The sequence below is a fragment of the Bombina bombina genome, chromosome 1, assembly GCF_027579735.1.
Source record: "Bombina bombina isolate aBomBom1 chromosome 1, aBomBom1.pri, whole genome shotgun sequence".
NCBI classification, from domain to species: Eukaryota; Metazoa; Chordata; class Amphibia; order Anura; family Bombinatoridae; genus Bombina; species Bombina bombina.
In genome coordinates, this window is record NC_069499.1 from 354,902,771 (window position 1) to 354,920,327 (window position 17,557).

Genomic DNA, 17,557 nt, shown 5'->3' on the forward strand with positions numbered 1-17,557 from the left:
GAGATGTGAAATCACTTGTAAAAATGAAGTAACATTGTTGGGATCAACATAGCTTTCAATTAAAATAAATTATGAGTGCAGGTAAAACAATTATAAGTACAATCCCAATATTGTATACTAACATACAGAAACTTGTAAAAAAAAAGAAATTAAAAAAAGCGCACATGGGAAATAAAAGGACAAAAAAAAAAAAAAGTATGCTTACCTGATAAATTTATTTCTCTTGTGGTGAAACGGATTCATCCATTACTTGTGGGATCTTCTCCTTCCCAACAGGAAGCTGCAAGAGGACACCCACAGCAGAGCTGTCTATATAGCTCCTCCCCTAACTGCCACTCCCAGTCATTCGACCGAAGACAAGCAAGAGAAAGGAGAAACTATAGGGTGCAGTGGTGACTGTAGTTTAAAAATAAAAAACACCTGCCTTAAAATGACAGGGAGGGCCGTGGACTGGATACACCACAAGAGAAATAAATTTATCAGGTAAGCATAAATTTTGTTTTCTCTTGTAAGGTGTATCCAGTCCACGGATTCATCCATTACTTGTGGGATACCAATACCAAAGCTATAGGACACGGATGAAGGGAGGGACAAGGCAGGCGCTTAAACGGAAGGCACCACTGCCTGTAAGACCTTTCTCCCAAAAATAGCCTCCGAAGAAGCAAAAGTATCAAATTTGTAGAATTTAGAAAAAGTATGAAGCGAAGACCAAGTCGCCGCCTTACAAATCTGTTCAACAGAAGCCTCATTCTTAAAAGCCCATGTGGAAGCTACTGCTCTAGTGGAATGAGCTGTAATTCTTTCAGGAAGCTGCTGGCCAGCAGTCTCATAAGCTAAGCGGATTATACTTCTTAGCCAAAAAGAAAGAGAAGTTTCCGAAGCCTTTTGGCCTCTCCTCTGTCCAGAGTAGACCACAAACAAAGCAGATGTTTGACAAAAATCCTTCGTAGCTTGTAAATAAAATTTTAAAGCACGAACCACATCAAGATTGTGTAATAGACGTTCCTTCTTTGAAGAAGGATTTGGACATAGTGAAGGAACAACAATCTCCTGATTGATATTTTTATTAGATACCACCTTAGGAAGAAAACCAGGTTTGGTACGTAGCACTACCTTATCTGCATGGAAAATGAGATAAGGGGAATCACATTGTAAAGCAGATAACTCCAAAACTCTTCGAGCCGAGGAGATAGCTACTAAAAACAGAACTTTCCAAGATAAAAGTTTAATATCTATGGAATGCAAAGGTTCAAACGGAACTCCTTGCAGAACCTTAAGAACTAAATTTAAACTCCATGGCGGAGCAACAGGTTTAAACACAGGCTTGATTCTAACTAAAGCATGACAAAACGCCTGAACATCTGGAGTATCAGCCAGACGCTTGTGCAAAAGAATAGACAGAGCAGAAATCTGTCCCTTTAAGGAACTAGCTGACAATCCCTTCTCCAATCCTTCTTGGAGAAAAGATAATATCCTAGGAATCCTGACCTTACTCCATGAGTAACCTTTGGATTCACACCAATGAAGATATCTACACCATATCTTATGATAGATTTTCCTGGTGACCGGCTTTCGAGCCTAAATTAAGGTATCAATGACCGACAAATCAAGCGTTCAATCTCCAAGCAGTCATACGCAGAGAAATTAGATTTGGATGGTTGAAAGGACCCTGAAGTAGAAGGTCCTGCCTCAGCGGCAGAGTCCATGGTGGAAGGGATGACATGTCCACCAGATCTGCATACCAAGTCCTGCGTGGCCACGCAGGTGCTATCAAAATCACCGAAGCTCTCTCCTGCTTGATCTTGGCAATCAGACGAGGGAGCAGAGGAAACGGTGGAAACACATAAGCCAGGTTGAAGGACCAAGGCGCTGCTAGAGCATCTATCAGCGCTGCCTTGGGATCCCTGGACCTGGATCCGTAACAAGGAAGCTTGGCGTTCTGACAAGACGCCATGAGATCCAGTTCTGGTTTGCCCCAATGTTGAATCAACTGTGCAAATACCTCCGGATGGAGTTCCCACTCCCCCGGATGAAAAGTCTGCCGACTTAGAAAATCCGCCTCCCAGTTATCTACTCCTGGGATATGGATAGCTGATAGATGGCAAGAGTGAACATCTGCCCATAGAATTATTTTTGAAACCTCCAACATTACTAGGGAACTCCTTGTTCCCCCTTGATGGTTGATGTAGGCTACAGTCGTGATATTGTCCGACTGAAATCTGATGAACCTGACCGCAGCAAGCTGAGGCCAAGTCTGAAGAGCATTGAATATCACTCTTAGTTCCAGAATGTTTATCGGAAGGAGTGCCTCCTCCTGAGTACACAAGCCCTGAGCCTTCTCTTTATTAGGACAAATAAATGCAACGTTTCGAGGCTAATACCTCTTAATCATGCATGATTAAGAGGTATTAGCCTCGAAACGTTGCATTTATTTGTCCTAATAAAGATCACTTTTTTACATTGGAGAGCTGTGGACACCCTCTTTGTTTTGGATTACATTTGGTGAAGTGGCAGTTCACCTGTCTGCACGAGCACTCCTGTCCTTTGGTGCTGTTCCACCTTTGACTGCTTGGCAGATTTAGTAGAGGGGACAAATCTGTGTAATCCCCATTCCACTGACTTAGCATGCAAAGTTGCAGCGGTCTGAGATGTAGGCGGGCAAACGGCACTATGTCCATTTCCACTACCATGAAGCCGATTACTTCCATACACTGAGCCACTGAAGGGCGAGAAGTGGAATAAAGAACACGGCAGGAATTTAGAAGTTTTGACAACCTGGCCTCTGTCAGGTAAATCTTAATTTCTACAGAATCTATCAGAGTTCCTAGGAAGGAAACTCTTGTGAGAGGGGATAGAGAACTCTTTTCTTCATTCACCTTCCACCCATGAGCCCTCAGGAATGCCAGAACAATGTCCGTATGGGACCTGGCGATTTGAAAATTCGACACCTGTATCAGAATGTCGTCTACGTAAGGCGAACCTGAGAAACCGATGATGATCTCTGTTATCGGAATGTGAAGATAAGCATCCTTTAAGTCCACGTTAGTCATATATTGACCCTCCTAGATCATAGGTAGGATGGCTCGAATAGTCTCAATCTTGAAGGATGGGACCCTGAGAATTTTGTTTAAGATCTTGAGATCTAAGATTAGTCTGAATGTTCCCTCTTTCTTGGGAACTACAAACAGATTTGAATAGAAGCCTTGCCCCTGTTCCTCCTTTGGAACTGGGTGGATCACTCCCATAACTAGGAGGTCTTGAACACAATGTAAGAATGCCTCTCTCTTTATCTGGTTTGCAGATAATTGTGAGAGATGAAATCTCCCTTTTGGGGAAGAAGCTTTGAAATCCAGAAGATATCCCAGGGACACAATTTCCAATGCCCAGGGATCCTGGACATCTCTTGCCCAAGCCTGGGCGAAGAGAGAAAGTCTGCCCCCTACTAGATCCATTTCCGGATCGGGGGCTGATCCTTCCTGCTGTCTTAGAGGCAGCAGCAGGTTTTTTGGCCTGCTTTCCCTTGTTCCAAGCCTGGTTAGGTCTCCAGACCGGTTTGGACTGGGCAAAATTTCCCTCTTGTTTTGTATTAGAGGAAGTTGAAGCTGCGCCACTCTTGAAGTTTCGAAAGGAACGAAAATTAGTCTGTTTGGTCCTTAATTTGTTGGACCTATCCTGAGGAAGGGCGTGACCTTTTCCTCCAGTAATATCAGAAATGATCTCCTTCAGTCCAGGCCCGAATAGGGTCTGCCCCTTGAAGGGATTGTTGAGAAGCTTAGACTTTGAAGTTACGTCAGCTGACCAGGATTTAAGCCATAGCACCCTACGCGCCTGAATAGCAAAATCTGAATTTTTAGCCGTTAGCTTGGTTAAATGAACAACGGCATCAGAAACAAATGAATTGGCTAGCTTAAGGGCTTTAAACTTGTCAAGGATATCATCCAACGGGGTTTCTACCTGTAGAGCCTCTTCTAGAGACTCAAACCAGAAGGCCGCAGCAGCAGTGACTGGGGCAATGCATGCAAGGGGCTGGAGAATAAAACCTTGTTGAATAAAAAATTTCTTAAGGTAACCCTCTAATTTTTTGTCCATTGGATCTAGAAAAGCACAACTGTCCTCGACAGGGATAGTTGTACGCTTCGCTAGGGTAGAGACTGCTCCCTCCACCTTAGGGACCGTTTGCCACAAGTCCCGTGTAGCGGCATCTATAGGAAACATCTTTTTTTAAAACAGGAGGGGGAGAGAACGGTACACCTGGTCTATCCCATTCCTTAGTAATAATTTCTGAAAACCTCTTAGGGATTGGAAAAACATCAGTGTAAACAGGCACTGCATAGTATTTATCCAACTTACACAATTTTTCTGGGACTACAATGGCGTCACAGTCATCCATCCAGAGTTGCTAAAACCTCCCTGAGCAACACGCGGAGGTGTTCAAGCTTAAATTTAAATGTAGACATATCAGAATCAGGTTGAAGTGTCTTCCCTGAATCAGAAAAATCACCCACAGATAGAAGCTCTCCTGCTTCGACTTCTGCACATTGTGAGGGTATATCAGACATAGCTACTAAAGCGTCAGAGAGCTCTGTATTTGTTCTAGCCCCAGAGCTGTCTCGCTTTTCTTGTAACCCTGGCAGTTTGGACAATACCTCTGTAAGGGTATGATTCATAACTGCCCCATGTCTTGTAAGGTATATGCAATGGGCGCGCTAGATGTACTTGGAGTCCCTTGAGCGGGAGTTATAGGTTCTGACACGTGGGGAGAGTTAGTCGGCATAACTTCCCCCTTGTCAATTTCCTCTGGTGATAAATCTTTTAAAGCCAGAATATGGTCTTTATAATTTATAGTAAGATCAGTGCATTTGGTACACATTCTAAGAGGGGGTTCCACAATGGCTTCTAAACATAATGAACAAGGAGTTTCCTCTATGTCAGACATGTTTAACAGACTAGTAATGAGACCAGCAAGCTTGAAAAACACTTTAATAAATGTGAAAAAGCAGAATATAAAAAACGGTACTGTGCCTTTAAGGGAAAAAAACAATCACATAAACTGCAAAACAGTGAAAAAAAAGCAGTAAACTCTACGAAATTTTTACAGTGTGTATAATAGACTAAAATAGCATTGCACCCACTTGCAAATGGATGATTAACCCCTCAGGCTCAAAAACGAATCAGAAAAACGGTAAAACCGTTATAAACAGTCACAAGCAAACTGCCACAGCTCTACTGTGGCTCCTAACTGCCCATAAAACAACTTTTGTAGGCACAAAAACCCTTTACAGAGGTCCTATATGTCAGGGGACTCCTTCAGGGAAGCTGGATGTCTCAGACTGTAAAAACTACTGCGCAATTAGAGCGTGAAAATAGGCCCCTCCCACCATGCACTCAAAGTGAAAGGGCCTAAATAACTACTCCTAGGAGAAATCTAGTCAGCCATGTGGAAAACTAGGCCCCAAATAAAGATTTATCACCCTCAGTAAAAAATGTTTTTTATATATCATGCAAACGTTTTACATACTAAGTAATAAGAGCAAGTAACATGAATATTACCCTTTACTGCAAGCATGATCCCAGTCGTTAAATCACTGTAATCAGGCTTACCTTAAATATATCAGGCACTGTCAGCATTTTCTAGACCTTATCATCTCTCTAGAAAAAAATATACTGAACATACCTCAGAGCAGTTAATTCTGCAGGCCATTCCCCCAGCTGAAGTTTTCCCATACTCTTCAGTTATGTGTGAGAACAGCAGTGGACCTTAGTTACAACCTGCTAAGATCATCAAAAACCTCAGGCAGAACGCTTCTTCTAATTTCTGCCTGAGGTAAAAACAGTACAACGCCGGTACCGTTTAAAAATAACAAACTTTTGATTGAAGATAAACTACACTAATTCACCACATATCTCTTGATACTTCCTTTCTTGTCGAGAGCTGCAAGAGAATGACTGGGAGTGGCAGTTAGGGGAGGAGCTATATAGACAGCTCTGCTGTGGGTGTCCTCTTGCAGCTTCCTGTTGGGAAGGAGAATATCCCACAAGTAATGGATGAATCCGTGGACTGGATACACCTTACAAGAGAAATATATATATATATATATTTTGCCCAGGAAGATCATCACTACCTATCAATAGTACTGTGGGAGTTGTCCTTTTCATTCAGTGAACGATCAGTCCCCAGGGATGAATTGTGCACAAACATGCATATCCTTTAAAAAATCTTTTTATGCAAAAAAAACCGAACATACTTAAATAGTGCTCTTTCATGTACATGATGGTGTCTTGAATTTAATGTTTCTTTATGGGAGAACTATATTCCTAATGGCTAAACTAAGTATTTCTTATTTCCTGCAATGTTATACATTAAGAAGAAGAAAAAAGACTGACCTGTAACTGTCACATTGTAGAAAACAGAGTCATCTCCAGTGTCACAGACAAATTCTCCAGAGTCATGTGACATTGCATTCAGGATAACCAGCCTGTGGTGCCTGCCGTCTGACTCCAGCCTGATGCGCTCACTCTCTTCTAACACAACGCCATCTCGGTACCAGAACACCTTAGCGTTCTCTCTAGACACCTCACACTTCAACACCACCTGCTCCCCACTTTGACATTTCCGTTCGGTGTCATCACTTGTGTTAATAATTTTTACTGGCAGCTCTGGAAAAAAATGTTGAAAAGTGTATAAGTAAAACTTCTAATTCATATTATGATTTCATCCATGCAGTATTAAATAACTTAAAGGGATATGAAACCCAATTTTTTTCTTTCATGATTTAGAAAGAGCATGCAATTTTAAACTTTTCAAGCCTGTTTGGATTGAGCCTGGAGGTGCTTTGGATTATGTGAGACCTATTATACTGCACTGAATTGAGTCAAACTATGCTGGGCTATGGTGGTTCCTTTATTTTTCTCTATATAGGAACACACTGGTGGCCATTTTGAATCATTCATCAGAAGCTGCTTGCTTGTATACAGTTAGCTGGACAACTGTGAAGTGCTGCATGCCTGAATAGCACCATCTGGTGCTATGTGTTTGTGGGTAGCCATTTGCTATCATTGTATTTTGTCCTGTTTTGATGGTACTAGGCCATTTGGCGCCTCTGTGTTTTCCTCTTCCAGATCGTTTATATCATCAGGACCCTGACCTTCCTATGACAGAGAGCTGCCTATTCATCCCTAGGAGTGTTTTTGGACTTTTATACCTTTTTTTGGGGCTTATTTGTGTGTTGTTTTTTCTTTTTGGTATATATTTGGTTTTTAAAGAGTGCCCCCTAGAGGAGACTTGTGTATGCACATTTGTTCCTTTTTTTCTCATACCTTTTCAATTTACTTCTATGATCTAATCTATAATGTGATCAATGGCTATATTGTCATTTTTAATTTGTTACAGTTATTATATTTTACAATATTTATATCTATTGTTTGTAAAAGTACCGTTTCTGGTTTGGCATGATCTGAAAACAAGATAGAGACCTTGGGTTTATTATATCTTCTTGTACTGGATTTTCACAGTACTGAAACTGTAAAATGTGAACTTACATTGATGAAGGTGCAACACTGTTTATGTGTTCAATTATGTAGGTACAAGCACTGTAAAACGCACTGTTGTGAATGTGTTTGGACTAAGCGTGCATGAAGGATTGTCCCCTATAAAAACACGGAGCGGGTCCATCCTGAAGACATCCGGCGCGGAGCATCCTCTTTATAAGGTCGCCGCCGTATACTGATTCTTCAATGCAAGTGATGCAATCCAAGATGGCGTCCCTTGCATTCCTATTGGCTGAAATATTTCAATCAGCCAATAGGAATAAGAGCTGCTAAAATCCTATTGGCTGTTCCAATCAGCCAATATGATTGAGCTCTCATCATATTGGCTGTTCCAATCAGCCAATAGGATTGAGCTCTCATTCTATTGGCTGTTCCAAGATACAGTCTTGATAAAGGCGCAAGTTACGGCGCTGAAACGCGTAGAAAACCCGATATCGAGTGTGGACAAGATTGGCTCCAGTACAGGAAACACTCCCCCCACGATCCGGTTGCCCGATAGGTCCTCCGTGTACAACGTCATACGCACACCCGGGTAGGAAGTAGTTGCGGAGGAAATTCAAATAGCGGCAACGCCGCTTGGAGAACTCAGCCTGTTCACAAAGCACTCTTCCCAGAACCCACGGCATCACAAAGAAAAACACGGAGGTAAGGAGTATCGGAGGTCCGGTTAGGGGGAGTACAGCTGTAAACTTTTAACCTGCAAACACCATATTTGGATTTTAACAGTCTCAGGACAAGTTGTGGCCACAACTTAAGATTATCACAAAGGATTATAACATCCGAACTTTCTGCATAATATCCAATTTTTAACACATTATTTTATAAGGATGTACCCCTATATGCTCTAAACCTACATATATGCTGACACGGTATAAATTGTATATGTTAGTAGAATCAGTTTTTTAATCAAGATCCAAGTAAACTTTTTTATATACAAAGAACGATTTTCTTTATTTACTTATAAAGTATAGTTGGAATTTCATCTGTTATCATTGCAACATTGTAACATATATATGTATCAGTAATAAAACCTCAGAGTTTAGAGAAATAGAAGAGTATTGCAAGTCAGTTACCTATACACACCAGCAAGAATTTAAGGAATAAGAGCATTCAAGTAACACCGGATATAGACTGACAAATTAGAAACGCACACTTTTCCTTTTAAACACTTAATATTAGAAACGATACAACAGTTACATCAGGCAATTATAAAGTTGCCAATTAGAAGAACAATCACCAATACACCCTTATCACCAATATTATAAACACACACTTAATAAGAAGACTAAAATACACCTCAAACACAAGATTTGTGAGAAAATATTTTTAATAAATTTATAATAGAATCACAGCCCTACTCACAGCTCTTTTCGAGCGCTCCTCACACCCACCTTGCACAAGCCAATAGGATTTTAGCAGCTCTAATTTCTATTGGCTGATTGAAATCTTTCAGCCAATAGGAATGCAAGAGATGCCATCTTGGATTGCGTCACTTGCATTGAAGAATCAGTATATGGCGGCGACCGTATGAAGATGATGCCCCTCGTCAGATGTCTTCAGGATGGACCCGCTCTGCGCCGGCTGGATGAAGATCGAAGAGGCCGTCTGGATGAAGATTTCTTGCCGCATGGATGAGGACTTCGCCGGCTGGATGAAGATAGAAGAGGCTGCCTGGATGAAGACTTCTTGCCCCATGGATGATGACTTCGCCGGCTGTATGGATCCTTCAAGCGGGACTTCAACAACTGTAAGTGGATCGTCGGGGGTTAGTGTTAGGTTTTTTTAAGGGCTTTTTGGGTGGGGTTTTTTTATATTAGGGTTTGAGCAATATAAAAGAGCTAAATGTCCTTTTAAGGGCAATGCCCATACAAAGGGCAATGGTTAGGTTATTTTAGATTGTTTGTTTTTTTTATTTGGGGGGGGGTTGGTTGGGTGGTGGGTTTTACTGTTGGGGGGGGGGTGTTTGTATTTTTTACAGGTAAAAAAGTTGATATCTTTGGGGCAATGCCCCACAAAAGGCCCCTTTAAGGGCCATTGGTAGTTTATTGTAGGCTAGGGTTTTTTTATTTGGGGGGGGGGGGGCTTTTTTTTATAGGGCTATTAGATTAGGTGTAATTCTTTTTTATTTTTCATAATTTAGTGGGGGGGGGTTGTAATTAGATACTTTTTGTAATTTTTAGAGTAGTGTTAGGATTTTTTCATGTGTAGTTTTGTTTTATTTAATTGGTAGTTAGTGTAATTTTAGTTTAATAATTATAATAGTTTAATTGTTAGTTTAAAATTATTTTTTTTAATTTGACAGGTAAGTTGTAATTTAATTTAAGATAGGGAAATTGTAATTTTAATATAAAGTTAGGGGGTCGTTAGTTTTAGAGGTTAATAGTTCATTTTAATATATTCCGTTGTGGGGGCTTTCGGTTTAGGGGTTAATAGTTTATTTTAGTTTATTTAATGGTGGGGGGCTTGCGGTTTAGGGGTTAATAGGTTTATTATAGCAGCGGTGTGGGCGGACGGCAGATTAGGGGTTAATAATATTTAAATAGTGTTTGCGATGCGGGAGGGCGGCGGTTTAGGGGTTAATAGGTTTATTGTAGTGGCGATGATGTCGGGAATGGCGGAATAGGGGTTAATACATTTTATTAGTGGCGGCAAAGTCGGGAGTGGCAGATTAGGTGTTAATAAGTTTATAGTGTTTGCGATGCGGGAGGGCCTCGGTTTAGGGGTTAATAGGTAGTTTATGGGTGTTAGTTTACTTTTTAACACTTTAGTTATGAGTTTTATGCTACAGCTTTGTAACGTAAAACTCATAACTGCTGACTTTAGATGGCGGTACAGATCTTGTAATTTTAGGCTGTAATGTTAGCTTTTTAGCCAGAACGCAAAACTCGTAATACTGGCACTATGGGATTCCCATGAAAAAACTTAAATTTTACGAGTGCGGTACTGACGTTGCGTTACAGGCTAAAATGTGTGCAGTACAGCTATACCTATTTTAACGCTGAAAATGCCATATTTTCAGCGTTACGAGCCGTAACGCAAAACTCGTAATCTAGGTGATTGTCTGATAAAGATTCTCCCACTATTATTTTTCCACTAGATTTAGACTTTTGTTGAAAAATAAACAGAGCTGCCCTTTATATTTAGTGTGATATAAGCTGTGAGTTTTAGTTTCTTTATCTGTTTTTGTTTTTTTTTGTAGTGTGAAATCCCACTTGGTAGGTTTAATTTTAACGGTTCCACAAAGAAAATAACTTTATTCTATCAATCTCAAAAAAAATAACATTTTAGCACTAACACTGCTCAAGGTAAATAAATAGTGCTGGTATTACAAGTAAAAAGTAAAATGTTATCGCCCAAGCGAAAGACTCAGGCGCACTAACATCTCTAAGTCGTATAATGCAACCACACTAACTCCCTTTTCCTATAGACTTCTATGGGGTACTCTAAAATATGTCTCTTCTGGCTTTCGCTCGAGCGCTAACGCGAAGGTGCGCTAGGACAACTGCACTAAAGCCGAAGGTGCATTAAGGATACTTGAAATTCCTATGTTCTTAACTTAGAAGAAAATTTTCTTTTTATTTGGAAATACATATTTCAATATATATATATACTTTTAATCTATCTATCTATCAATCTAATCTAATCTAATCTATCTATCTATCTATCTATCTATCTATATATTTAAAAATATTGTTCATTTACTTCTAACTGAAGAACATGGTATTTAATATATATATATATATATATATATATATATATATATATATATTACATTTTATTAAAAATAATATTGCATATTTCAATCCATTTGACTGGGAAGGGCTCAAGAGTGTGTGTGTGTATGTATATGTATGTATATATGGGCATGTGTGTAAATATGTGTATATATGTGTGCACGTACATATTTACACATATAAAAACATACTAAACACACATAATATAGATACACATATATAAACAAGTATAGATACACATATACAAATATTTAATACTTTGGAGCCCTTCCAGTCAAACACCTTGACATATTTTTAACCTTTTTTTTTAAACATTTATTTAAATAATAAGTATATATTTTATGTTTAATAATGTCAATATGTGTAATACTTTATTTTAATATGTTTTACATGTGTTATGTGAAACTTTTACTCTAGCCCTAACCTTTTACTTCAGGTCTAATTCTACTAGCACTATTTTGGCTTTTGCTCAAGCACAACCCTTAACTTTCAGCTATGAGCAATGTTTAGCAAGGTGGCAATATCCATTGAAAGTAAAGGGCACTCTAAAGGGATGTTGGCTGTGCTAAACATTCAGTTTTACCATGGACTTCTAATAGCAATTTGCGCGTCCAGTGATATTGGTATTGCACACTGCACTATCAATAGCGCTCCACTTGTAATCTGGGTATTTGTGTTTGGGGCTACAAATTGGATTGTTTTATTAATTTTACTAGTCAAATATCAGATATTAGTAATCAACAAAAAAGATGTTCTTTAATAATCTGTAGCACAGAATGTTTGCAATATAAAATGCATTAAAAACCTTTCTAATATGTAATAATATCTAATAATACAACACATATGGAATGCAATCAGAACCAATGCAAGTTTCATTGCCTATAATAATAATTCTAGAAGGTTAAGATTGTGCAGATTCTCAGAATATTATTCTACCTGAATAACGTGACGCTTTATTATAACCATACTTACTGAAACTATGAAGCTAGATTATATCCATAAGTAATAAAACTAACAGTGACGGATGAAAATATCTATCAGCATGTTCACTAATCACCACACACACAGTGTATTCTCAGTCTCAGATTATAACTGCTGTCTGCTCTTAGCCCCATATAAACAGAAAGAATGCAGTCATTCTCTAGAAGCCTTTAGATTCTTTCTATAAAACTGACATTTAGTGAAATATTTTCACACTGCATTTTTCCCATTATTGCGTCTCCCTTATGAGACATAACAAACTAATGAGTTATTTTTTTGTTTGGGGTTTTCCTGTAGATCTATACAGCTATAAAATATAAACTATATAATGCAGGGAAAGAAAGAGAATTCCAGCTAATGCAGTGCACTTTATTGATAACTTATAACACAAATTTCCTATACTATTATGGCTACAAATGTGTAACAATATATTTTTGGAGCTGTTTGTTGGAAGAGCTCTCAGACACATAAACTGTAGAAACTGAGGCTAAACGGCATATACAAGCAGCTGTCACATATAGCAGCTGTGATCATTATATTGCATAAAGCTGACACTGATATGAAAAACATATGTGTAACACTCTAGTTATGTCATTTATAGATCAAGCATGTTTTTTATTGATCGTGTATATATACAAAATATAATTATTTTACAAATTTGGGTAAAAAAAATATGCTAGAATAATTATAATGTCACAAAACATTTGGATATGGGTAATTGGTCTTTCTAGGAACTCCATTATGGGCCAGATTACAAGTGGAGCACTAACAGTTATGCGCCATGGAAAGGGATTTAGCCCGGGTGTTTGTGTGAATCGGGTTTACCGCTCGTATTACAAGTTGAAAGTAAACGTGATCACTTGAGTGAAATCACAATATATGCTAGAATAATTATTGTGTCTTCAGAGCTCTGGTTAACTGTAACAAAGAAGTGTCACAAAACACATCAAAAATACATTACATTTACACTCATAATACCATCTAATATTTTTTTATTTATTTAAAAATGCACAAAAAAAGTTATAAGGGTTCAAAGATATGAGGTCTCGGGCTTAAACATAGAGATAAAAAGGGCTTAAACATAGAGATATATACATATACATGTCAAACTGTATATATATATATATATATATATATATATATATATATAATGTGTGTTTATATATATATGTGTGTGTATATATATATATATATATATATATATATACAGGCCACTTTATTAGGTACACCTTTTCAATTGCTTGGTAACACAAATTGCTAACCAGCCAATCACATGGCAGCAACACAATGCATTTAGGCATCTAGACATGGTGAAGACGACTTGCTGAAGTTCAAACTGAGCATCAGAATGGGGAAGAAAGGGGATTTAAGTGATTTTGAACGTGGCATGGTTGTTGGTGCCAGACGGACTGTTCTGAGTATTTCAAAAACTGCTGATCTACTGGGATTTTCATGCACAACCATCTCTAGGGTTTACAGAGAATGGTCTGAAAAAGAGAAAATATCCAGTGAGCGGCAGTTGTGTGGACAAAAATGCCTTGTTGAGGTCAGAGGAGAATGGGCAGACTGGTTCGAGATGATAGAAAGGCAACAGTAACTCAAATAACCACTGGTTACAACCAAGGTATGCAGAATACCATCTCTGAACGCACAACACGTTGAATCTTGAAGCAGATGGGCTACAGCAGCAGAAGACCACACCGGGTGCCACTCCTGTCAGCTAAGAACAGGAAACTGACGCTACAATTCACACAGGCTCACCAAAATTGGACAATAGAATATTGGAAAAATATTGCCTGGTCTGTTGAGTCTCGATTTCAGCTGCAACATTCATATGGTAGGGTCAGAATTTGGCATAAACAACATGAAAGCATGGATCCATCCTGCCTTGTATCAACGGTTCAGGCTGGTGGTGGTGTAATGGTGTGGGGGATATTTTCATGACATACTTTGGGCCCCTTAGTACCAATTGAGCATTGTTTAAACGCCACGGCCTACCTAAGTATTGTTGCTGACCATGTCAATCCCTTTATGACTACAGTATACACATCTTCTGATAGATACTTCCAGAAGGATAATGCACCATGTCACAAAGCTCAAATCATCTCAAACTGGTTTCTTGTACATGACAATGAGTTCACTATACTCCAATGGCCTCTACAGTCACCAGATCTCAATCCGATAGAGCACCTTTGGGATGTTGTGGAACGGGAGATTCGCATCATGGATGTGCAGCCGACAAATCTGCAGCAGCTGCGTGACGCTATCATGTCAATATGGACCTAAATGTCTGAGGAATGTTTCCAACACCTTGTTGAATCTATGCCAACAAGAATTAAGGCAACCCAGTACTAGCAAGGTGTACCTAATAAAGTGGCCGGTGAGTGTTTATGTATGTAACATAAAACATGGAAGGGAACTGCACTCCAAGACCGGACCAGGTACACATCCTGTGACTCAGCAACATCCAGCCCTGGGTGCTAAATAGCACTCCAAAAAAGCTGTGATGTCACCAGAGCCACAGGCAATTAACCCCAGTCCGGAATGGGTGCAATAAACAAGGGGGATTACAAACAAAAAGTAATACAACACATAGAAACACCCAGCACTCACCAGCTAGCTCACAGCTAAGATAAAATCACAACTGGAAAGGTTAGTTACCGCATCTGGTCAAATGGGAAAGCTCAGGCACCACGTCAAGGTCCTTTCCACTGCCTGAGTCCCTAACACAGCCACACCATCATGCGAGCTCACAAAGCCAAACAGACTGAGAACAAAGAAGGGGTGCACAGGTGGATGTAATCACCCAGAGAAAATACAAAACATGGAAGGGAGCTGCACTCCAAGACCGGACCAGGTACACATCCTGTGACTCAGCAACATCCAGCCCTGGGTGCTAAATAGCACTCCAAAAAAGCTGTGATGTCACCAGAGCCATAGGCAATTAACCCCAGTCTGGAATGGGTGCAAGAAACAAGGGGGATTACAAACAAAAAGTAATACAACACATAGAAACACCCAGCACTCACCAGCTAGCTCACAGCTAAGATAAAATCACAACTGGAAAGGTTAGTTACCGCATCTGGCCAAATGGGAAAGCTCAGGCACCACGTCAAGGTCCTTTCCACTGCCTGAGTCCCTAACACAGCCACACCATCATGCGAGCTCACAAAGCCAAACAGACTGAGAACAAAGAAGGGGTGCACAGGTGGATGTAAGCATGTTTGATATATATATATATACACTGTCAGAGTCATTTAGGCAAAAGGGCTACAAGGAAAGGACAATATCTAAAAACATCAAATCTGCCCTAAAAACACCACGGGAAAGACTCCTACAATACAAAGAAAAGGAAAACAAAACAAAAACCCCTCTAGTAGTCACTTACAACCCTACTCTGGAAGGAGTGCGCAAAATTATTAAAGAGCTACAACCACTAATTTCAGAGGACCCCACACTCAAAAAAATATTTCTTGAACCCCCCATACTAGCATTCAAACAACCGCCTAACCTGAGACAGAGATTGGTCCGCAGCAAATTAACCACAGAACAGAAGCTTACACAGAATGGCACTGCACGATGCAACAAATCACTCTGCAAACTGTGTCAACATATATGTGACAACAACACAGCCAGACACAACAACGCGTCATACAATATGAAAGGATCCTATTCGTGCTCATCTGCTAATGTGGTGTACATGATACAGTGTACAGCGTGTGACAGAGGTTGCTACATTGGAGAAACTGGCCTAAAGCTGCATCTCAGAATGAATCTACACAGACACTCGATCAAAAACCACAAGGAAAATGAATATTGTACCTCTGTTGGTCATCACTTTACCCAGACTGGTCACTCCATCCTTAACCTCAGGATTAAAATTCTTAAAGGGAATTTCAAAGACTCTCATGAAGGAAAGACGTTTGAGATGAAAATGATCACACATTTCAATACCTTGACTTAATGGACTTAATGTAGACGCTGGCTTTCTCACACACTACCATAACTTTCTATAATCTCTCATCTTATTGTCCTATATTGGTTTCTTTTTCCTTTTGTTTTTCCTCTCATCTGGCTTATTTACTCTCCTCTGTTTATTTATTCTTTCTGGCTATTCTCAGCTATTTTCTCCTTCAGACACATTCTCTGCTTTTATGACCCCCCTCCCTCCCTTCCATTTGTTGTATGTTATGTGTATCTATATTAGAATGATCAGTATTGCTTTAGACCTGAGGAAGAGAGGAAAACTCTCGAAAGCTTGTCTTTTAAATATTATGTTAGTCCAATAAAAAAGGTATCACTGCATAATGCAATACTTTGTTTTTTGAGCATCTATCTACTGGACTAACACGGCTACTCCAATCTTCACTATATCTATATCTATATCTATATATATATATATATATATATACTTTCCAAGTAGATTAGGAACATCAAACTTTGAAATATATATATATATATATATATATATATATATATATATATATATATATTTATATTTACATTTACATATGTGTGTACCAATGTATTTATATGTGTATTTACGTATTTACAGACATATATACACATATGTACACACATATAGACATATGTGCATTGGAGCCCTTTGCAGTCAAGTAGATGAAAACATGTAAAGGGATATTTTATGCAATATTCATATTAAAGGGACACTGAACCCAAATGTTTTCTTTCGTGATTCAGATAGAGCATTCAATTTTAAGCAACTTTCTAATTTACTCCTATTATTAAATTTTCTTCATTCTCTTGGTATCTTTAATTAAAATGCAAGAATGTAAGTTTAGATGCCGGCCCATTTTTGGTGAACAACCTGGGTTGTTCTTGCAGATTGGTGGATAAATTAATCCACCAATTAAAAAGGGCTGTCCAGAGATAGATAGAAAGATAGCAGTAGAATGAAGAAAAATTGATAATAGGAATAAATGAGAAAGTGGATTAAAATTGCATGCTCTATGTGAATCATGAAAGAAAAAAATTTGGGTTCAGTGTCCCTTTAAATAAAGTATTATTCTGCTATGTATGTATGTATTTATAAATAGATATTCATATGTATATATAGATAGATAGATAGACAGAACGGAAAGCACTCACCGGGTCTTAACCAGTAAATAAATAATACTTTATTCAATCATAAGGTGACGTTTCGGGGGGTTTAACCCCGTCCTCAGACCACATAAAAGAAAGCAGCGCACATACCTGACTCCATAAATACCCTCCACCAAGAAATCCATGCCGTAGTACCGTAAGTCGCCCGGTGTTCTGACCGCACCACTGCG

General features: G+C 39.0%; 1 protein-coding gene across 8 annotated transcripts in view; it reads right to left on the reverse strand.

Annotated features, from left to right (window-relative positions):
• OBSL1 (obscurin like cytoskeletal adaptor 1) overlaps nt 1-17,557 on the reverse strand; it is a 320,332-nt gene that overhangs the window by 231,996 nt on the left and 70,779 nt on the right. For all 8 annotated transcript variants that reach the window (XM_053698211.1, XM_053698216.1, XM_053698210.1 and 5 more), the window contains one exon: nt 6,385-6,657. In XM_053698211.1, coding sequence (XP_053554186.1) covers nt 6,385-6,657 — 273 coding nt within the window. The remainder of the gene's footprint in view (nt 1-6,384; nt 6,658-17,557) is intronic.